At 37.8% G+C, this 23,702-nt stretch overlaps 1 protein-coding gene and 1 long non-coding RNA gene across 5 annotated transcripts in view; one reads left to right on the top strand and one right to left on the bottom strand.

Moving 5' to 3' along the window:
- Positions 1-23,702, top strand: part of CKAP5 (cytoskeleton associated protein 5) — a 103,913-nt gene that overhangs the window by 44,618 nt on the left and 35,593 nt on the right. For all 4 annotated transcript variants that reach the window (XM_032844653.1, XM_032844652.1, XM_032844656.1 and 1 more), the window contains exons 8-22: positions 101-214; positions 6,181-6,285; positions 8,898-8,987; positions 9,110-9,274; positions 9,853-9,981; positions 10,551-10,733; positions 14,131-14,244; positions 14,753-14,863; positions 15,803-15,895; positions 18,812-18,997; positions 19,506-19,600; positions 21,475-21,532; positions 21,621-21,746; positions 23,085-23,224; positions 23,387-23,561. In XM_032844653.1, coding sequence (XP_032700544.1) covers positions 101-214; positions 6,181-6,285; positions 8,898-8,987; positions 9,110-9,274; positions 9,853-9,981; positions 10,551-10,733; positions 14,131-14,244; positions 14,753-14,863; positions 15,803-15,895; positions 18,812-18,997; positions 19,506-19,600; positions 21,475-21,532; positions 21,621-21,746; positions 23,085-23,224; positions 23,387-23,561 — 1,884 coding nt within the window. The remainder of the gene's footprint in view (positions 1-100; positions 215-6,180; positions 6,286-8,897; positions 8,988-9,109; positions 9,275-9,852; positions 9,982-10,550; positions 10,734-14,130; positions 14,245-14,752; positions 14,864-15,802; positions 15,896-18,811; positions 18,998-19,505; positions 19,601-21,474; positions 21,533-21,620; positions 21,747-23,084; positions 23,225-23,386; positions 23,562-23,702) is intronic.
- On the bottom strand, positions 1,731-23,427 carry LOC116859428. The gene is made up of 4 exons (XR_004381151.1): positions 23,301-23,427; positions 19,410-19,415; positions 19,276-19,360; positions 1,731-2,146 (listed from the first exon to the last, which is right to left on the bottom strand). It is a non-coding gene; the product is annotated as an uncharacterized LOC116859428 (long non-coding RNA).

Raw genomic sequence — 23,702 nt, 5'->3', positions numbered from 1 at the left:
GACATATCTTTGAGTTAGGAGCATGCAAGAAATAGACTTATATTTTCTTATTTTGCCTCCTAATTACTGTTCCACGAGTAACTCATTCTGTGTATTGCAGGAGGCAAAAAAATGGCAAGAGAGGAAAGAAGCTCTGGAGGCTGTGGAAGTACTAGTGAAAAACCCCAAGCTGGAAGCAGGCGATTATGCAGATTTAGTCAAAGCATTAAAGAAGGTAAGTGAGGGGACGCCTGGGTGGCTCAGTCGGTTAAGCCGCTGCCTTCAGCTCAGGTCATGATCGAGTTCTGAATCAGGCTCCTTGCTCAACAGGGAGCCTGCTTCCTTCTCCGCCTTTGCCTGCCACTCTGCCTGTGTGTGCATGCACCCGCTCTCTCTCTCTCTCTCTCTCTCTGACACATAAATAAATAAATAAAATCTTAAAAAGTGTCAACACTGGTAACCTGATAACAGACCAGGCCTTTGAGTTTCTCCCCATCAGTCATCTTTTTTTTATCACAACTACATTTCCATTTAAGGAACACTATCAGTGGTTTTCTAATTATAGGCTTACCCTTGTAAAGGATTGTTTAAAATGCCTGCCCTAGGTTAGCTTGGAGGGATTGATTTTCAGTCTTTATTTATTATCATTTTGCTTTATGCTGTCTAGTAGCATATATGAATCTCAAGAAAAAGATGGTCTTGGTGATGTAGAACCAAATATTCCAATTTTATAGTTCTGTAGGGTGAACTATTTAAATTGGCTCTATTTAATGGGACAGATGTTAAATATGAAGAACATTTTCCCATTAGATAACAAATGATCCCACATTATATATCTGCATGTAAAGTGAAGGATGTGTGGTCATTATAAAGCAGACAAGTGCTGGGGCACCTGGGTGGCTCAGTGGGTTAAAGCTTCTGCCTTCAGATCAGGTTGTGGTCCCAGGGTCCTGGGATCGAACCCTGCATCGGGCTCTCTGCTCGGCAGGGTGCTTGCTTCCCTTCCTCTCTCTCTGCCTGCCTCTCTGCCTGCTTGTGATCTCTGTCTGTCAAATAAATAAATAAAATCTTAAAAAAAAAAAAAAGCAGGCAAGTGCTAAATAAGAAAGAAATGCTTTTAGGAAATACTTCTTTGTTTTTGCTGCTGGTTGGTAAATTTGTATGTAGTGGCTTTTCATAAAATCTCAAAGTATAGATCAAATACTGCTGGTATAGTTATAGAGTTTAAGAACAAACTCTAAAGATAGATTCTTGAATAGAGAAAACTTTGTTTAATTTGCTTCTTCGGCCTAAAATTACAGAGGATTAGAATGGTGTGGGGAGTTAATCTCTAGTTGTATGCACGTGTATGTACAGTAATTCTTATTATTCATAGTAGCCATGTTCTTTAAAGTCACCACAACACTGAATTAGTGAATGCAGACCCAATTGCTGCTAAGGAAACACAGGGCTAGGGCTCTCCAACTCTTTGGTCTCAACATTTTCATCCATCAGTCAATTCGTAACTTGTTTTATTCTCTTTGAAGAGGTCTCACTTAATATATATTATTGATCCATTAACACTGAATTCGTGGCCAACAGCACCATAACTCATGCTTGAACAAAACTTATCTAACACAAGTAATTTCTGTGTCAGGCCTTTTTGCGCTTAAGAACACTTCGGCACGACACTCAGGGGCCATTTCAAACAGTGACAGGGCCAAGAAAAATTACAAAAATGGAAAAAAAAAACAAAGAAAGAAAGAAAAAGAAATGCAGCACTAAACAGACAATGAAAAAGATACTTGTTTACAGTATGAGAGCTGAAATAAGAAGGCAGTGTTGCTTGGTTCATACTCAGCTAGGAATGTGCACACCAGGCAACTCAGATTTTTCACAGCTCTGTGCTTGTCCGTGAATGACTAGGAGAGTGCTTCGAGTATTGATTCAGGGGGTGATGATGTTAACAAGTAGGTGAATTTGCAAATATGAAATCCGTGAGTAATGAGGATGGGCTGTGTTTTCTTATAGTCTGCTTCCCATGCTTCCCTCCAAGTGAGACGTGGAGGCAGAGATACTGATTTTTTCCCAATCTTGTTTAGTCTTCAGTCTTCTAATCTTGAAGAGCCCCAAACCCAGGCAAGATTAATTAGAAGGTAGTTGTGTAGAGGGAGAAGATTTCACCAACCTGCAGCATGGGAGGAAAGATAAAAGGTAGAAAGGCACTAAGAGAGGGAAGTGAGATTCTAGTGGCATTGAGAACTTAAGATTCTCTCTATAAATTTCAGCGTATAATTTTTTTTTTAAAGATTTTATTTATTTATTTGACAGAGATCACAAGTAAGCAGAGAGGCAGGCAGAGAGAGAGAGGGGGAAGCAGGCTCCCCGCTGAGCAGAGAGCCCGATGCAGGGCTCAATCCCAGGACCCTGAGACCATGACCTGAGCCGAAAGCAGAGGCTTTAACCCACTGAGCTACCCAGGCGCCCCCAGCGTATAATTTTTATCTGTAGTCTTATTACCTGTCCCTGAATTCTCCGTGCCTCAGATTAAAGCTTTTATTTTTTTCTTATCTAATGATACAAATCTTAATTGATGTTCTCCACATGCATTTTCTTAGGACATTAGCTGTTCAGATAAATACTGTTTTGTGATTTCTCTTGGCACTTGAATATAAATATACTCTTGCTATATTCTTTACAGAGAGGATATGGATTTTATATTTGAGTAGTCATAAACAATGGATTTCTGTGAGAAACTTCTCCCTCTTCCCATGGTGGAGTGGGAGGTGATTAAAGGCTTACAAACAAGTAAAGAGAAATTTAATTTTGTGGCTAAAATATTTAAAACAATGAAAAATTAACCTCAGTTGTGTAAATAAACCAGGAACAAGGCATTTTAAAAATTTTTATGTGATTTTACTTGGATGTTAACACAAACTTCATCTCCATATTATGGTGACTTAACAGAGACTTGTCAAAAATGGGGAAATGAGGAAATGGAAGAGAATGAGACTGAATAGGCTGCAGATGGATCCCTTATCCATCCATAAATGGTCTCTTCGCTCTGTTGTCTATATCAAGTAATCCCACTAAGCTCCCAATTTTTTGCCTTTAATACAAGTAATGCAGAACTACTCATTTTGAAATGCCTTTTGGTATTCCGGAAATTATTTCTATTTTTTCTTTATTCATTATTTTTATTAACATTTAATTTATTATTTGCCCCAGGGGTACAGGTCATTGAATCATCAGGTTTGCACACTTCACAGCACTCACCATTTCACATACCCTCCCCAATGTCCATAACCCAACCACTCTCTCCATATCCCCCCCTGGAAATTATTTCTTAAACTGTCTTCTTTCAAGTTGTCACATGGCTTAGCATATTCTTTGGGCTTTCCTGTTTTCACAGGCTATAGTTCTTTCATTTATAAGATACTTTCTCCCCTACCCCTTATGCTACCTTCCCCCCAATACCTTCTTTGACTTGGCCAATTACCTGGGGATGCTGGTAGATATTTTAAATCTTTAAGGTTTGGGTCTTCAAGGTATTTTATTGTATATGCTTGCTAGCTTTTTTTGTGGTATTAACCCTTTTTTCACTTGGGCTTTCTACATTTACCCCCCCCCTTCCTGTTTATATTCATTGTAGTTTTCTAAACATGGTTTAGAAACATGGTGGATTTCATTGATTTCTGACTTTGTCATTGAGTGTTTTGTTTTAGTTACTATTAACTAGTGGCTTACATTACTAGTTGAAAATAAATACAAATTGATAATTACAGCTGACCCTTGAACAACACAGGTTTAGACTGCATGGGTCAATTTACATGTGGATTTTTTTCAGTGAATACAGAACAGTACTATAAATGTATTTTCCTTATGATTTTCTTAATAACATTTTATTTTCTCCAGCTTTATCAAAAGAATATAGAATATAATACATATAACATACAAAACATGTGCTCATCAACTGTTTATGTTATCAGAAAGACTTCTGTAGTAGTAATTAAGTTTTGGGGAGTCAAAATTATATGTGGATTTTTGACTGTAGGGGGGCGGTCACTGCTGCTAACTCTCAACATTGTTCAAGGATCAACTGTGCTTAAAATCATTTTGTAGGCCTAGATTTATGGGAGAAGTCCCAGCACTTTTCTTTTTTTTTTTTTTTAAGATTTTATTTATTTATTTGACAGAGAGAGAGATCACAAGCAGGCAGAGAGGCAGAGAGGGGGAAGAAGGCTCCCCGCTAAGCAGAGAGCCCTATGTGAGGCTCGATCCCAGGACCCTGAGATCATGACCTGAGCCAAAGGCAGAGGCTTAACCCACTGAGCCACCCAGGCACCCCCCCCAGCACTTTTAATTATAGAATATTTCCCATTATTTTGGTTAAATTAACTGTGAGCTATAGCTTCCTTTCCCTAGTCTAGAACAGAGTTGTGGAGATTTTCAGATCTGGATTGAGTCCTCCCCCCGCCCATGTATATGCTGTTTTTCTTAAAAATAAATACATTACACCTTCCCCACTCCCATTTCCCTATTTAGAGCAACTTGTTTAATCAAACTGCGATGTTTGACAATGAGTGTTGAAGACAGACAGACCTGGTCCATCACTCACCTATAAGTTCATTCAAACCCTTAACCATCTTGAACTATAACAGATTCACAGGATCCTCTTCAAGACTTTCCATCAGGACCATCATTGTCTAGGGTTCAGCTCCCACTGGTCATCGCTCTCATGGTGGATATGGGAGCTCTTCTCCCAAGAATAGGAATGATTAATGGCCTTTTTCTTTTGAGCTATATTAAAATACTAGTTCCAAATCCCATCCCAGATTCATTGAACTAAGATTTCTTGGAATGGGGTCTGGCATGTTTTCAGTGACCATCCCTAGAATATATATTTATATGCTAAATATGAAGTCTTGCATCTAAATAATTCCTGACATGTTCTTTTGGTTAAAAAAAAGAGCAAACATTTATAAATGCCATTAGTGAGTTTAATACAGAACTGAATGGAAGCTTTTTCTCTATGAATTTATAGTAGTTAGGGATTTAACAAAATATTTATTAGGACCCTGATTTCATCTCTCTTCTCATAAGAAAAATGAATTTGCCATAACATGAATTTATAGTGTGAATATGCTTTGGTAAAGAAAGCAAAAGCTTTGGAGTCAAAATAGCTAGGTTTAAATCACATCACATCACATTTGCTAGCTCTGACCTTGAGCAAGTTAATCTGTATTTAATTTTTGAAGTCTACAAAATTTGATAATATTACCTAGTTTAAGGCTTTTGGTTGAAAAATTAAATAACAAAAGTATTATAAAGCACCTGTAAAATTATGGCATCTAATTTGTTTTTAATAAATGCTAATCTTGCCTCTTAATCATTACACCTTAGCACTTAGGGAGTGCATGTAAGTGCCATCTGGAACTTCCTTGCGTACTATGCATTAGGGGTATTTTAATACAGGGAATCTGGAAGGAAGCATTTTGCTTATGGAATCATTCTGCTTAGGGAATTCAAGATCTTTGGGACGAAAAAAAATCCAAGATGGAATCGAAGCATTATTTCTACCTGGGAAAAGAGTAAAGAGTGAAAGCAGGGTGGTGGTATAAATAATGCTGGAGAGAACTCTTCTAAGAGACTCTAAATGCACACTTGACGATCATTAGGTATCTAAAATGGCAGCCACAAGGCCAGAAGCTCCCTCGGAGGAAAGGTTGCAGTGCCATTTGCAACTTAGAGTCCCCATGGACTTCTTGAAGATACCTGTACCAGCTTCTACTGGTGCTCCTTGGATATAAATGTTGGAACATTGCCCTGTGGTGTTTTTCTTCTGAGATATGCTGTCTTTTGGCTTTTCCTGCCCCAGAGCAAAGTCAGCAGCCCTGCAGCTTCTCTGCCAATATCAGAGTCCCCTCCTGCAGAGTTGTGCAATGGTGACAACCCAGACTACCACTAATGGAGAGTTAGCTATGTGAAGTTGTGGTTTTATGTATGTGTTACTGGTAGAATTTGAAGATAGGAGACTAAACAGAATGAAAAGGACGCCCTCAAATTTGAAATAGTCAAGGAAGAATTTTTCCTCTTTTGTAGGAAACAAAATTGGCTATCCATTAGCATAACAGCTTGCAGAGTTCTTTTAAGAATGCATTTTTAGTTCTCTTCTACAGAGTTGTGACTGTTTTGTTTTCCTTTCTTCCCCTCTCTTTGTAGGTTGTTGGAAAGGACACCAATGTCATGTTGGTGGCTTTGGCAGCAAAATGTCTTACTGGCCTGGCTGTTGGGCTAAGGAAGAAATTTGGACAATATGCAGGACACGTGAGTAACACTCCTTATTAGATACAAATTGAGAGCATTACCACTGGTGGCAGGCTAGCTTGCTTTATGATTTAAAATAGCTCTTCGTAATAGATCTTTATTTATTGGACAAAGTGTATTTTTGCTAAGTTTTATTAATATTGAGCATAACCCCTCACAACATTTCAGTAAAGTTGTTGGTTATAACTAAATTCATTTAGCTTTATATAGAAAATTGGGTACATGGCCTAAATACTTAGTTGAGTTGATTTGCTTCTTACTTACTTAGTTATTAATATTTTGCTTTGTTCTTATAAGATTATATGCAGTATAACAGGATAAAATGAAACTTGTGATAACCACCTGGACAGTGGTTATGAAAGTAAGAAAGGCAGTATAAAACTAGAAGTCAGATGAATATATAAAAGATATTATATTGTGTTTTCCTATTAAAAAATAATAATTTACTTACATACTTGAGACATTTTATATAGGTTACACTCTTGGTGGTGTATCAATTTAATTTATTCTAAGAAATGTGACTGGAGACATTTGTAGAGTATACTCTCTTTGTGTACATTTAGAAGCACTTAAGTTTGGTAACAGTTTTAATAAATTGAGATGTTTTCTTTAACTGTGGCATTTGTCAGTTGGCCTCTGAATCTGGTTTGAATTGCTTAGAATGGTGCAGCATCCTGAAAATTGACCCTACTAAGCTTTAGGGTTGAACTTGCTAGCCACTTGATCATTTGATTACCTAGAATGGCTTTTAGAGGCTCTTCATAATTTGTAGTCATGTGTCATTTTTATGTTGTGAAGTTAATGTCTAAGCTCAGTTATGGTATTTGGAGCTTGCTTACTCATAGCAGTAAAAATAAGTTCAAAGAACTTAACTGGAAAAAAAATACACTACCAAATAAAAATAAGTTATGACTAACTTGTTACCAGGGCAATAAAAATGTGGGTCCATAAAACCCTTAGACATGTAAATTATGAATTGGAATAAAACTATAAGCATTATTTTATAGCAATAATATTTATTATGCAATACTTGTATGTATATATGCAATCCATGTGTTAATTAGCTTTTGGTCGTTTTTGTGTTACTTATTAGCATACTTTTTAAAAAAAGAATACACTTCAGTTTCAGTAAGCATTGGGCTCCTTGCTCAGTGGGGAGACTGCTTCTCCCTCTGCCTGCAGTTCTCCCTGTTTGTAATCTCTCTCCCTCTGACAAATAAATAAAAATCTTTAAAAAAAACAAAAAACTATCATGTACAGTATTTGATGTCAAGCATTTTAATGGTTCAGGTTTATTTTCTTGAGCTATTTATAAGCTCTCTTTTTTAAATATATATAAAAATGATCTTGATTTTCAAGTTTATAACTAACTCCTAGTATTAAAAAGTCTTTTATATTTCTCCATGGAAACTATATTCCATCTGGTCTCTATCACTTATGTGCAATCTTAAAAAATTTTTTTGGATGACTTTGAGCTTTGCTATATCTCTTGGACCTTAAAAAACAACTTTAGGGGCGCCTAGGTGGCTCAGTGGGTTAAAACCTCTGCTTTCGCCTCAGGTCATGATCCTGGGCTCAGGAGATCGAGCCCTACATTGGACTCTGCTCAGCAGGGAGCCTGCTTCCCCCTCTCTCTCTGCCTGCCTCTCTACCTACTTGTGATCTCTGTCAAATAAATAAATAAAATCTTAAAAAAAAAAAAAACACTTTAATTTGCCTGCTAGCACAGTGCCTGGCACTCATTCGATATATTAGGTATTCAATAAATATTTTATGAATTACAGTTGGTTTATAAGATAAAAATTATAAAAATTCCAACTTTATTGATCTAAACTTAGTATTTGAATAAAAGGGTATCCTTCTGATCAAAGTTGTTTTGGGTTTTAGTACTGTTTTTTTTTTTTTCTTAGTGTAGTAAGGGGGTGGGAGACCTCCCCAGACTAGTGAAGCATATCAGAATCTTAGGTGGGGAAGAAAAATTATATACTATACCTGTTCCACTATCCTAAATCCACCTAGTTGAGAATCTTTTTGTCTAAAAAGAGATGTTACTGATAGAAATGGTTGTATGGCTGCATGAAGATGTAGATGCAGAAAAAGGATTGAGAAGCACTGCTAACCATGGTACAGAATGGGAACCCTTAATTGTTGTGGCATAAGATCCTTGTGCCCTTCAAGAAAGTAGATGACTTTTTATCCAACTTAGATGTTCACTTTTTTTCGGTAATGCCAAACATTGTTTAATAATGGCTTTATTGAGATATAACTTACATACTATAAAATTCACCCCCTTAAGGTATATAATTAAGTGGTTTTAATATATTCACAAGGTTGTGGAACTCTCATGACCATCTAATTCTAGAACATTTTCATCACCCCCCAGAAAACCCCTCAGCCCATTAGCAACCGCTCCCTACTGGCAGCCACTGATCTACTTTTGTCTGTGCGGATTTGACATTTCAGGGAATCATTTAAATAGATCCTATATATATGATCCTTTATGACTGGCTTCTTTGATTTCGCATATTTTCAAGGTTCATTCATGTGGCATGCCAGTACCTTGTTCTTTTTCATTGCCAGCAAAATAATATTCCAGCTGTTCGCTTTTACAGGTTGTGCCAACCATTTTGGAAAAATTCAAAGAGAAGAAGCCTCAAGTGGTACAGGCCCTGCAGGAGGCAATCGATGCAATCTTCCTCACCGTAAGTCCTGAGTGACTCACACGTGTGTGCGCACTGGCATCTAATGTAAATTTTGTCAGTGTAATATTTTGATTATTCTTACAATGTAGAAAAGCTCGCTGACCATGTTTTCTTTTCTAAAGACCACACTACAGAACATCAGTGAGGATGTTTTAGCAGTCATGGATAATAAAAATCCAACCATCAAGCAGCAGACATCTCTTTTCATTGCAAGAAGCTTCCGCCACTGCACTGCTTCTACGCTGCCAAAGAGCTTGCTAAAGCCCTTTTGTGCTGCTCTACTTAAGGTATAGATTTCTCTTGGGAATTGGGGGAATTTTTTTATACTTAGGGAAGTTTTTTTTTTTTTCCCATATTAATTATGAACCGAGACTACTTGACTTTTGGATATCAGTAGATTATGGTCTTTTGAGGATCAGACCCTCTGTAGGTTTGGAAACTGAATCCAAATTCTTGTACTCTGTGTTCCTATTCTCAAAGAAAAATACAAGTTAGCTTTATGATTCCACTAACTGCTAAACATTTGGTTTCTTATTTGGCCCATACACTGGTGTTCTGCTGGATCTGGCCAAGCACACAGGCATACAATTTGGAATCTTTGAAGATCATTTGCATATGAGACATTTTAAATAGAGGGTAGGAGGAAAAGGAAATACTTACTTGCTGAATGGATTACCAGAGGTTTCCTTAACCCGAAAAGAATATGTGAAAGAGTAACTGTTAGTTGGCAAAAGGAAAGCTACACTTAGCTTCAGTAAACTGTAAAAAGCAAGTTCTTTTTATTCAGTAATCACCAGTCTGAATTAAAATCAGTAAGACCTAAAATATCTTGGATTAAGATCATTTTGCTTCTTCCGGACCACAGCACATCAATGATTCTGCTCCTGAAGTCAGAGATGCTGCATTTGAAGCATTGGGTACTGCATTGAAAGTGGTGGGTGAGAAAGCAGTAAATCCATTCCTAGCTGATGTGGACAAACTCAAGCTCGATAAGGTAGGTTAGGGGTAGGATTTTTGTCCGATTTCATTATACTCTATCTCTGTGTATTATGATTTGTTTCAATTTTGTCTGTTTCATGAAGACAAAAATGCTGGTCAGCTTGGGAAAGTTATTTCATTTGCTAGTGGTGGTTCAGGCCTAGAGTGTAAAAACATAGCTTCTGAGGATTTAAATTTTATCTGAAGCTACAGTAGAGGTTTGAGTAGAAATAGCTTTCAGATTATTTAAAAAAAAAAAAAAAAAGGCTGAGTGATCAGTCCATAGAGGATCTATGAGGATCATAGAGGAGGTAAAAAGAATGTTTTAAGATAAATTTGGTTCTAATATCTGGAAAATTACCTTTCTAAATATGAATGTTTTCTGTCAGGAATGTAGTTGTATGTTTATTATAATTTTAATTTGTGTAGAAATAAAATGTGAGAAAGTGGATAATTTATTCCTCCTGAAAAGGAAACTTTCTGAATTCTCATATATTTGTGGTTTAGGTGAGTTATTAAGCACTAATGTAGTGATTATATTTCAGTGCTGGGCTTAATGATATTCACCTCAATTTCATTCTCTAGATCAAAGAATGTTCAGAAAAAGTAGAGCTGGTACATGGTAAGAAAGCTGGACTAGCTGCTGATAAGAAGGACTTCAAGCCTGTTGCCGGAAGGACTGCCACTTCAGGGGCTGCAGGAGATAAGGACACAAAGGACATTTCAGCACCCAAACCAGGACCCTTAAAAAAGGCACCTACTACTAAGGTTAATAGATGAGATGGAAAATATAGTTCAAAAGTTAGAATTTAGTAAGGCAGGATCTGAGTCTCAGGTTCATTATCCTTCCGATATGATTTCATTTGAGAAATGAACTCATTACCACATTAAAAATATAGCAAAACATCCATCAACCAAGAGTATTCCAACAATACATTTGGTTAAGTAAACTTGTAATAGAACTAAAAATGGTAATGAATGTACAGGAGCCCATTTTGAGGGATCATAAAGTATCATTAAATGAAGAAAATGTGGCAAGGCACTTAACATTAATAGTATCACCTTGGTCGTTTTGCTAATAAGGCTGCTAAATCACATCACCAAGTCTACATACCAGTCAAGGTCATGTACCTTTGTACAAGCATTGAAGAGGGAAATGCCTAAAGGTGAATATGACATTTTTTTTTTTTTTTTAAAGTTTCTTTCTGGTCTCACCTCCTCAACCAGTGACGCATGATTTAATATTTTATTTATTTATTTATTTGACAGAGAGAGAGAGAGAGAGAGAGAGACAGTGAGAGAGCATGAGCGAGGAGAAGGTCAGAGGGAGAAGCAGACTCCCCGTGGAGCTGGGAGCCTGATGCGGGACTCGATCCCGGGACTCCAGGATCATGACCTGAGCTGAAGGCAGTTGCTTAACCAACTGAGCCACCCAGGCGCCCCATGAATATGACATTTTTTTAAAGAACATTTGTCCTGTGGACTCTGAAGCATGAAATTATCTACTGTAGATGCAGAAAGCTTATTCCTTTCCTCACCCTGAACCCTAACATGAAGTTAGGGGAGAAAACTGGTGTTTAATAAAGCATTACTTTGGAAAGTTTTTTTTTGTTTGTTTTTTGTTTTGTTTTTATTTATTTGACAGAGAGAGATCACAAGTAGACGGAGAGGCAGGCAGAGAGAGAGAGAGAGGGAAGCAGGCTCCCTGCTGAGCAGAGAGCCCGATGCGGGACTCGATCCCAGGACCCTGAGATCATGACCTGAGCCGAAGGCAGCGGCTTAACCCACTGAGCCACCCAGGCGCCCACTTTGGAAAGTGTTTTACCTAAGTAATCTCATTTAATCATCAAACAACCCATGAAATTGGTGTTTTGTGATTCCCATTTTTCCAGAAAGGGAAAGTGAGACTCGGCAAGGTTAAGTATTCTGCACATGCTCTTACAGCTTACTGTGGTATTTTTTTGTTCACTTGTTTGTTTATTCTGTCACCCCACATCATCCCGTAAACTTTAAAGGATAAAGATCTTATCACTGCTCAGTTGCATGTGCACAGACGAGTTTCTGGCAGAAGCAGGACCTGGGCACACATTTGGTGAATGGCTAGGGTTGCAGAACTGGGATTTGGACCCAAGTGTCTCTAACTACAGTCTATGTACTTTCATTCATATTTTGCTGTTTCTTCAGCATTCTCATGTGGGGTTAGCAGTGGTTCCCTTCTGTCTCACCAGCTGTTGCCTCTCTGGACAATGACCTGGGCACAGGACCTTAAGGCCTTTTCTTATCTTGCTGAACCCTGCCATGCTGGCTAGCTTTCTCTTATACACACAAAAAAAATCCTTAAAAAAAAAAAAAAAGTTGGGGAGCAACCTGCTTTATTCTTCCTTTGAAAAGACTTATTACCAGTATGTCCTATTAAGCCAATAAACATATATGTCTGTAAAAGAGAAAGAAAGAAAAATAGGAGATTTATTAATTGAGGTACTCTATACAGAGAGTGCTGTTTATTACAGGAAAGGATCCAGAAGAGGTGTTCTGGTTAGTCAAAGAGTTTAGAATTTTCTGTTTTTAGGATCAGAAAACAATGAAATCGCTATCAGATTGTTATTATGAACCAGCCAAATCATACTGCTGATAGGAACTGGCAAGTATTGGAGGTTTCATTTGATTAAAAAACCAGGTTTTTTGTTTTGGCTAACTACACCTTAAATGCTCAGATTATGTTCAAGATAACATTGGTTTCAGAGGAGGTCTGGATGTTGAGGACTAATTTGACCCTCTGCTTGCTTGCTTGCTTTCTTTCTTTCTTTCTTCCCTTTTTTTTAAATGTTTGGGGCATAGTTTAACAAATATCCAAAACAGGAGGAATGATTTGAATAGTGATGTGTGTTACCGTATTAACATTACTGCCATTGGCTGTGTGCCTTGTGATAAACTGTGATTTTCTTATAACCTTTCAAAACTGGATATTTAAATCAAGATGTTTAAATCAAGATATTAAAGAGAGTATTAGCATTTCTTGTAACCTTTCAAAACTGGACATTTAAATCAAGATATTTAAATAGAGTATTAGCAGATAGAAGCCAGTAGGTATAATAAAAAGTATGACTAACTGAAGTTTATTCCAAGATTGCAAGGATGGTTCAATATTAATATTCAAAAACTTAACTAAATTTAAGATTTAGCTAAGAGATAAAAAGAAATCTAATTTCAGACACTGAAAAAGAATATAATAGATTTCAGCATATCTTCATGATAAAAATTCTTAACTAATAGAAATGGTTGGATACTTTGACATGACTAAATACACACAGAGATATATAGACAACAGTAGACCTGGCAAACCGCAAGTCAATATCATGCTTCATGGTGATGAAAAACTAGTACTCCTATTAAAGTGGGAAGTAAAACAAAAAATGCCTACTGGTTCCATTATTGTTTAATAACGTTCTACAATTAGATAATAAAGTAAAACCTGTACAATTCTACAATTAGATAATAAAGTAAAACCTAATATGAGGTAGGAAAAGGCAGAGTTACCACTTTGTAGATCATATGGTCATATACTCGGAAAATAAAAGTAGGCCAGCTGAAGAACTGTTACAACAATAAAAAGATTCATTTCTGTGGCCATCTTCAACATAACTAGACCACTTGCCATTGCCATAACAACCACTCTATTCCTTCAAAATTAGGTAGTTCTACATTGAGTTATGATATATTTTCCTGTTATTGGGGTATCTTGTAGTGAAGTATTGGGTAGCTGCTGGAAGTTAGAAGCTGTCCTTTACGAGTGAAGGAAAGATTTAGAGGTGTTTAAAGGCATCAAATGTTAATTCTCAAATTAATCTGTAAATGTAGTATAATTCCAGTCCATTTTCATTTCATTTATCTCTAGCTCATTCTGAATTAGAGGGTCTTCTTACTAATGGGGTCTGCAGATTTCCCCATGAATAGCCTTTAAGAGGTCTGCTTGCCCTTGAAATTGCTAAGTTCCCTGGGTACCAAAAATACCCTGTATTTGTTTGGTTGAGTGGTCCCTCATTTTAAATAAAATTTTCAGGGAATCTCTGGCCCAAAAAAGTTGAAAAAGTGCTGTTCTAAAATCCTAAGTGGTTTAGTTTTTTGTGTGTGTGTGTTTTTTGTTTTTTTTTTTAATTGCTTTTAGGCTGGTGGGCCACCTAAGAAGGGGAAACCAGCTGCACCAGGAGGTGCAGGGAGCACTGGAACCAAGAACAAGAAAGGATTGGAGACCAAAGAAATAGTGGAACCTGATCTCTCGGTCAGTATTCTGCAAAGTGCCTCAAACTTCTAAAGGCACGGAAGGTCAATTCCTGTAAGATTTGAGTTCTTTGTTTGTGGAGTTCTACAACATGGTTTATTGAAACTGTGCCTTCATGAACTTGCCCTTTATGGTAGTAGGATAGAAGCCTCAGATACTATAGCAAACCTGTGGAGTGTTCATGTAGTTTGGCCTGGGGTATTTTTACAATCCTCCTTATCTGTTTCCTTAAGAAATTCTTTTTTTTATTATTTTTTAAAGATTTATTTATTTATTCATTAGAGAAAGCAAGAGGGAGCATGTTGCTGGGGGCAGGGGGAGGGGCAGAAGGAGGGAGAATCTTAAACAGACTGCGCTGAGTGTGAGCCTGACACTAGACTCAATCTCATGACCCTGAGAGCATGGACTGAATTGATAAAACTAAGAGTTGGACATTTTGACCGACTGTGCCACCCAGGTGCCCCCCTCCTTAAGCAATTCTTAATTGTAATGTTTTTGTATCTTACAGATAGAAGTATGTGAAGAAAAAGCTTCAGCTGTCCTTCCCGCTACCTGTATACAGCTTCTGGATAGCAGTAACTGGAAGGAAAGGCTGGCCTGTATGGAAGAGTTCCAAAAGGTAGATGCGTGGGATTGAGTTGAATGTGAAATGTCATTACATAGAAGCAATGAGATTGACAAAAGTGCTTGTCCTGCTTGCGCTGTTGTATATCCAGTGAACAGGTTTCAGGATCTTAACTAAAGATAAGTGGAGGGCGTGGTTTTTTTAGCTCTGTAGTGTTTATCTTTCAATATCTGCTTTCTCTGGCTTCTATAAGCTCATAACTTAATACTTAAGAAGAGTAGACTTAGTCTGAATTACAAGATTTAGATGCATTGTAATATCACGGTATTTATTCATTAAACTCAGTAGGCAAACAGATAATTCCACTCAAACCACCCCTCATCCATTTCTCTGTTTCCTTCTTCGTTGTCACGATTCTTGGAAGAACAGACATTATTACTTGGTATGAGAAGCTCCTTTCAAAAATCTGTGCATGGTAGTTCCTTTTGACATTTACTCTGATTCTAATGAGAAGAGTTTGTAGAAACCACAAGAGCACTGGGACTTAAAGCAGGAGACCTGGCTTTCAGACCTGCATGTGCCACACATAACAGGTTTAGACCCGAGTTTGTGTATCTTTGAAATTTAATACTTAACTACTTCTAACCTATCCTACTTTGCTATATGTTTTTAGGAAAATCAGATAACTCAAAATATGTATAAGCAGTTTCTGCCACACACTAGGCAAATGCAAAATGTTACAGTTATATTCCTTGGAATGTATTCTTGTTGAAATTCTGAAATGCGGGGTGGGTGGAAGAGTTTCAGTGGTATTAATATAAAACAACTGTGTATCAAATATCCAACTTAAGAAACAAAGCTGTCTAAGCTCCCTCTGTAACATTCTTTGTTTCCATTCCTCCCTCTTTCAAGTCACCTACTTGACTTTTTTATGTACCGCTTCCCTGGCTAATCATTAACCCCTTAACTCTCAGTCTATTGTTTTACTTTAAGGCTGTTGAACTAATGGATCGAACTGAAATGCCATGCCAGGCATTAGTGAGGATGCTGGCCAAGAAACCTGGATGGAAAGAAACCAATTTCCAGGTAATTTTTTTTTAATTAACATACAATGTATTCTTTGCTTCAAGGGTACAAGTCTGTGAATCATCAGTCTTACACAATTCACAGCAATCACCATAGCACATATCCTCCCCAATGTCTATAACCCTGCCACCCTATCCCTCCCCTCCCACCCCCCAGCAACCCTCAGTTTGTTTCATGAGATAAGAGATCTTATGGTTTGTCTCCCTCTCGATCCCATCTTGTTTCATTTTCAGGTAATTTTTAATTGGGAATTTAAGTATCTTTCATTGAAGTAATTTCCATCATATCATCCTATGGAGTGAGAGAGGTATAGTTTTGGTAATGATATTTAGCCTTTTAAAAATAATCAACCGGGCGCCTGGGTGGCTCAGTGGGTTAAGCCGCTGCCTTCGGCTCAGGTCATGATCTCAGGGTCCTGGGATCGAGTCCCGCATCGGGCTCTCTGCTCAGCAGGGAGCCTGCTTCCCTCTCTCTCTCTGCCTGCCTCTCTGTCTACTTGTGATCTCTCTCTGTCAAATAAATAAATAAAATCTTTAAAAAAAAAAATAAATAAAAATAAAATAAAATAAAAATAATCAACCAATGTGTCATCTAACTTGAAATGTAAACAATGGAGTGTGTGCATTTTGATTAAACACAAGACTAGATCTGTGTAATTGGGAGTTTATGCATATGGAAGTTTTTTTTTTTTTTTAAGATTTTATTTATTTACTTGACAGACAGAGATCACAAGTAGGCAGAGAGGCAGGCAGAGAGAGAGGAAGGGAAGCAGGCTCCCTGCTAAGCAGAGAGCCCTATGGGGGACTCGATCCCAGGACCCTGGGATCATGACCTGAGCTGAAGGCAGAGGCTTTAACCCACTGAGCCACCCAGGCGCCCTGGAAGTATTATTTATATGTTGTTTGTGTAATTTAGATATATGCATTTTTCTCCTGGTTAGTTAGGCCTAGAAGCCCCCTAGTCTTCACATATGCAAGAGAGGGATAAGCAGGGAGACAAGTTTCTTATTTGTCTGGATAAGAGATAAATGATCTTTAAATTGCCAGTGAAAAATTACCACATAGTTTAGCATAGCAACTGATAATAGAGATGAAATTTAACAGTGCTGTTATTAGTCTAAAGAGTAGGTGTAAAGGGAGGTATAAGAAAGTGATACAGGAAGGAAAAGGAGAAAAGTTTCCCTTTCCTCTAGATATTCGTACACCTTATGGAAACAAAAGTTTGAAATATGTCAGGTTTATTTTTGGCATCCCACTGGTCTCTTTCTTGCTTCTCTTCTGCCACCTCTTGTTCTCTTTTTAGGATCCTTGGCTTCCTCGCACACTGTGTTCCCTTAGCACTGTTCCAGCCCCTCGAACATTCCATCCAGCCCCACAAAGCCTCCTCTGCCAAGAGGTTCTTGCATTGCCCTCCTCCCCTACATGCTTTTAAAAGCCCTTTTCGTGCAGTTTCTTAGGTGAAAAAGCATACCTGATTAGAGCTAATACCCTCCTATGTGTTAGATCGATAACAAAGGATAATTTTATATATGTATTTTTCTTTATGACAACTTTAAACTCACCATTTTGAAGTGTAAAGTGTAGCAGTTCTTAGTGTATTAACAGAGTTCTGCAGCTCCTACCACTCTATAATTTTAGAATGTTTTCATCCGGAAAGAACCCCATACCCATCATCAGTCACTCTCTTGTCCCTGGACAACTATTACTCTGTTCTGTCTCTGTGGATTACTTCTCCTGGACATTTCATGTAATGAAGTGTCTTTTACTTAGCATAATATTTCAGTGTTCACCTCTATGGTAGCATGCATCAGTTCTGCATTCTTTTCTATCGCTAAATGATACTCCCATGTATGGATATAGAACATTTTATTTACCCATTTATAAGTTGAAGGGAATTGGTGTTGTTTCCACTTTGTGGCTATCTCTGAACAATCATGTACAAGTTTTTGTGTGAGCACATTTTTTTCTTTAAAGATTTATTTACTTACTTTAGAGAGGGAGAGCCTGTGCAAGAGGGAGGGAGGGGAAGAGGAAAAGAGAATCCCAAGTAGACTCTCCACTGAGTATGGAGCCCAACACAGGGCTTGATCTCATGACCCTGAGATCATGACCTGAGCCAAAATCAAGAGTGGCACACTCGACCAGCTGCGCCGCCCAGGGGCCCCTGTGTGATCATATTTTTAATTCTCTTGGGTATGTACCTAGAAGTAAAATTGCTGGGTCATATGGTAACTATGTTTAACTTTTCGAAAAACTGCCAAACTGTTTTACAACGTGGCTTTACCATCTTACGTTCATACTAGTAGTACAAGAGAATTCTAATTTCTGTACATCCTCACCAGCTCCTGTTATTTAAATGTTCAAATGGCACAGAGAGAAATATTGAAGGCCAGACGGGTCCCAAGAGCCATACATCTGCCGCCACCACATTAACACCTTTAAATGGTTTTCATATCTTCTTCATTCTTCCACTTAGAAATCTACAAGTTCTTTAAATCTCTCAAGTACTGTTGTGTGTATGTGTCCATGAGGGTTATAGTTTTTTATGGGCAATGCTAGTGGGAACTCTGAGTGATACAGTTAGTTTGGTCATTTATTATGCATTTCAGGATGTGTATTCAGTACTATATAACAGGATAAAAATTATTTTGCTTCTTTTTTTTAACGTGTCATTTTTAAGGGCATCTGTATGGCTTAGTAGAGCATGAGGCTCTTGATCTCGGGGTTTTGAGTTTGAGCCCATGTTGGATGTAGAGATTACTTTAAAAATAAATAAATAAATACATAAATAAGGTGGTCATTTTTAGTTTGGTCATGTTCTCAGTTGTCCCCGTGTTACACCTTCAGGCTGCTATAAAAATAAGTAAATCAGTGTTTTTGGCTTGCTCATAACTTTACGATGCTTATCCTTGTTCAGGTGATGCAGATGAAGCTTCACATAGTTGCTTTGATTGCCCAGAAGGGGAATTTTTCCAAAACTTCAGCTCAGATTGTTTTGGATGGCCTTGTGGACAAGATTGGAGATGTGAAATGTGGGAACAATGCAAAAGAAGCTATGACAGCAATAGCCGAAGCTTGCATGTTGCCGTGGACAGCCGAACAGGTTAGTGACAGAGCTCTCTCCCCAGCTTTTCCCACATTTTAATTTAAAGTTACTAATTAAACTGTAGGTCTTTTCTTCCCAAGTCAAACCATTTTTATAACCTGCATTTTTATCTTTACCTCTAATAATATACTGTTGCCTGATAATTAGAATTTATCTTGGCCAAGAGTGTTCTATTAAAAGATGAGAGTGATTTTCTCTTAAGACATTATAATTCAGAGTGATAACTAATGAAAAGTTGTAAAGTCCAGAGTGCTTTTAATACTACTGTCACTTACCTCATTTTCTTGTGTAAGTTGAATATTTCATTCCTAATGCATTCTTGCAGTTCTGTCAGGGTTGGAAAAACCATGCTTCTTGTCCCTGGACAACTATTACTCTGTTCTGTCTCTGTGGATTACTTCTCCTGGACTTCTACCTGTATGGCATACCATATTTCTTTGAGAAATATAAGAAAAAAACCACATGCTTATTTTTGTTTTTTTTGTTTTTTTCCTCTTTGCTTCAGGTTATGTCAATGGCTTTCTCACAGAAGAATCCCAAGAATCAATCAGAAACTCTGAATTGGCTATCAAATGCAATCAAAGAATTTGGTTTTTCTGGGTAAGTCAGAAAGAAATCAGGTACAAAATAATTAAATATTGTGCCTATCTCTAACTGCTGTTTCTGTTTGTTGTAGCCTTCTCTGCTATTTCTGAGACACCAGAGCTGGGTCATCTAATTTATATAAAACAAAACTACCTTTTTTTCTCAAAAGTCTATATTGGCTCATACTCCTTCATTTTCATGACCACTAACATTAGAGCTCTCTAAGTAATTTTTTTTGCCTTAAGTGTTAATAATTGTCCCTCAGGAAAGCTACTTCCAAGGATTTCTAGTTAAATACATTTGGAAATTACTGCATATAATCACATTTGTTTAGAGAGCTCTCGTGCATGTTGGTGAATTAACGTCTCTCGTGGTCATTCAACAGAGAAGCTTGCCTAATTTTTTTTATTAACCCACTGTTTCCCAAACTTGTTTGCTTATTGAACACATTTATTTATTTAACAAAATTTTACAGAGCTTACTTTATGCCAGGCACTTTTTTTTTTAAAGATTTTATTTATTTCCAGGCATTCTGGTTCTAAGAGAAAATACTGTAACTGCTATACAGTTGCCTTTCTCTGTGCCATGCTGTTTTTTATGCTATACTTCTCAATGTCTTACAAAATAGGTTTCTAGGGGTGCCTGGGTGACTCAGTCAGTTAAGCATCTGACTTCAGTTCAGGTCATGATCCTGGGGTCCTGGGATTGAGTCCTGCATCGGGCTCCTCACTCATCTGAGAGTGTACTTGTCCCTTTGCCCCTCACCCTGCTTGTACTTTCTCTCCTTCCCTCTTTCTCTCCAATAAATAAAATCTTTAAACACACACCCCCCCCCCCACCAAAAAAACCAAAATAGTTTTCTACATTCTACCAAACAAGGAAATACTACTCAGAAGTTATCATTCAAGTGACATTCAACCAAATACACAATTACTTGGGGGCACCTGGGTGGTTCAGTCAGTCCAGCATCTGACTCTTGGTCTCATGTCATGATCTCAAGGTTGTGAGATCAAACCCTGTGTTGGGCTCCGTGCCGAGTGGGAAGTCTGCTTGAGATTCTCTCTCACTCTCTCCCTCTGCCCCTCCCCCACTCATGCACATGCTTTCTCTCTCTGTCTCTGAAATAAAAGAAATAAAATCTTAAGAATAAACAAAAATAGCAAGGAGTGATTGTTCTTCAATAGGTAGTAGAGGGGAATAAGTTGGGGGGAGTGGGAGGAGATAAGATGGGAGGAAGAACTGGGCTGGGTCACATTGGGCCTCAGCGTTTTGGGTAAGTTGGAAACCATTAGATGGTTTTAAGGAGAGAGTAATAGTATCATTTGGACTGTAGTCAGAATAAATAGTGAGGATCAAAAAGACTGATTAGTAAGCCATTGGAATAATCCTGTCAAGAAAATTCAGTGGCTTGGACGTAGTTTGTGGAGACGGAAGTATTAGGACTCAGAATGTATTTGAAAGATCTGAACGGGATACTGAGTATAGGAGAAAGAGGAGTCAAGGATGGCCTGAGCAAGTGGAAGAATAAGGTGACTCTTGACTGAGGCAGGGAAGACTGTGGAAAGAACAACATTTGGGTTTGGGATGTGGACCGTCAAGGGTTTTGGTCTTGACAGATATGGGACATCTGTACATTCAAATGGAAGTGTTACAAAGGCTGTATGGATAAATGAATCTAGAATTCAGAAGAGAGGTCACCACTGGGATTTAGGAGTAATGAGCATATAGACAGTGTTTAATGTTCCCTGGAGGTGAGTGGAGAGAGAGAACAGGTGAGACTGGGGGACATAGCCAAAGGGAGCCCGTCCTAGAGTCTGGCTTTATAAAACTCTTGAGTATTTTGAGGGTTTCATTTATTTGTTTTTAATTCTAAATGTTACTTCTTTTAGGTTGAATGTGAAAGCTTTCATTAGCAATGTGAAGACCGCTCTTGCTGCAACAAACCCAGTGAGTACATACCGCATATGTGGGAACATTGCAGCCATCTTTGTGGTTCTGTTTTCATGTGCAAAGTTCTTTTTGTTCTGTCTGCCAGGCTGTGAGGACTTCGGCCATCACCCTGCTTGGTGTGATGTATCTGTATGTTGGTCCCTCTTTACGAATGTTCTTTGAGGATGAGAAACCTGCCCTTCTATCCCAGATAGATGCAGAGTTTGAGAAGGTAAAGATTCCAAACATGATACAATCCATTGGTAGACTTGAGAATGCTCATATTAGTTAAGTTTAAGCTTTTAACCCTTAAAAATGAAGAATACATATGTATTTGCTTTTATATGTATAAAGTATCCCTGAGAAGAATTCTTAAGAAATTAATGGCTTTGTCTATGAGGAGGACAGCTGATAGGAGGGAAGATTTTCCTCTTTTTGTCTCTTGTACCTTTGAAACATCAAACATTTTGAATGTATAGCCTGTTCAGAAAGTATATCAACATTTAAACATTTTAAATTGTTTTTTGGTTGTTTATTTACTTATTTATTTATTTTAAAGATTTTATTTATTTATTTCACAGACAGATAGCACAAGCAGGCAGAGAGGCAGGCAGAGAGAGAGCCGGGAACAGGCTCCCTGCCGAGCAGAGAGCCCGATGCGGGGCTCGATCCCAGGACCCTGGGATCATGACCTGAGCCGAAGGCAGAAGCTTTAACCCATTGAGCCACCCAGGCTCCCTGCCAAGCAGAGAGCCCGATGCGGGGCTCGATCCCAGGACCCTGGGATCATGACCTGAGCCGAAGGCAGAAGCTTTAACCCATTGAGCCACCCAGGCGCCCCTAAATTGTTTTAAATAAAAAAAGAAACTTGACCTTCCTTGAATAAACTTTCTAATCAGAATTGCTAGGTTTGGGCAGACTTGCTCTGTATTTCTTGGGCATCCAAGTCAAAAGACAGCTTCATGATTGAAAGGTCAGATTCTAGTAGATTTGTATAAAAATGCCTTTTGCCATATACTCTCAAATTTGGGATCTAAGTAGAAATTAAAATATGTACTGTTTAGGGGCCCTTGGGTGGGTCAGTCAGTTAAGCGTCTGACTCGATTTTGGTTCAAGTCATGATCTTAGGGTTATGAGATCAAGCTCTGTGTTAGGTTCTGTGCTGGGTGTGGAGCCTGATTAAGATTCTCTCTATCCCTCTGCTACGTATCCCCTTTCTTTAAAAAAAAAAAAAATATATATATATATATATATATATATATATATATATATAAATTTTGGGGGGGTGAATATTAAGTAGTATAAAAGTATAGGAATATTAAGTAGTATTGTGAATTTTAAGTAGTATTGTGAATATTAAGTAGTATAAAAGTATAATGAATTGTGAATATTAAATAGTATAAAAGTGAATTTTAAGTAGCATTATGAATATTAAGTAGTATGAAAGTATAGGAATTGTAAATATTAAGTAGTATGAAAGTACAGGAAAGTTTGACATAGGCCTGTTCTCTAATTTGTTTGCTCTCGTACCATTCAAGTTCATTAGCCTCACTGATTTGTTTGTGTGTAGATGCAAGGACAGAGCCCACCTGCTCCAACCAGGGGGATTTCCAAACACAGCATAAGTGGTACAGATGAAGGAGAAGATGGAGATGAACCAGATGAGGTGGGCACTGATGTTGTGGATCTTTTGCCAAGGACAGAAATCAGGTAGGTTTGTTGCAAGTGGTTTATTGGATTTTTGTTTGTTTGTTTGTTTGTTTTGTTAGTGAATTCTTAATGGTACCTTCTCTTCCTCAGTCAAGAGTACTTCTGTGACATCATTATTTCTTTAGGAGTCTGGAATTAAGATTCTCTCTTTTGCTTTCTCAGTGATAAAATCACTTCAGAGTTGGTGTCTAAGATTGGTGACAAGAACTGGAAGATCAGGAAAGAAGGCTTAGATGAAGTGGCAGCTATTATCAATGAAGCAAAATTTATCCAGCCGAATATAGGTGAACTGCCAACTGCCTTGAAAGGCCGACTCAATGATTCAAATAAAATCTTGGTACGTAGAACATATGCCTATTCTTTTGCTCTCCCTCCCCTCTTCCCTGCAGGAAGTTCCTTTTTAATAATCTTCACCTACAAACAAAAATGAGTGGTCACTTCGTTTGCTTTAAACTGGAAATCCTTTAATTTCTTAAGT

This window comes from Lontra canadensis, unplaced genomic scaffold (assembly GCF_010015895.1).
Source record: "Lontra canadensis isolate GAN:19392208 unplaced genomic scaffold, GSC_riverotter_1.0 scaffold154, whole genome shotgun sequence".
In the NCBI taxonomy this organism is placed as follows: domain Eukaryota; kingdom Metazoa; phylum Chordata; class Mammalia; order Carnivora; family Mustelidae; genus Lontra; species Lontra canadensis.
The sequence above is the reverse complement of the archived record's forward strand: the minus strand, read 5'-3'. Positions and strand labels throughout refer to the sequence as shown.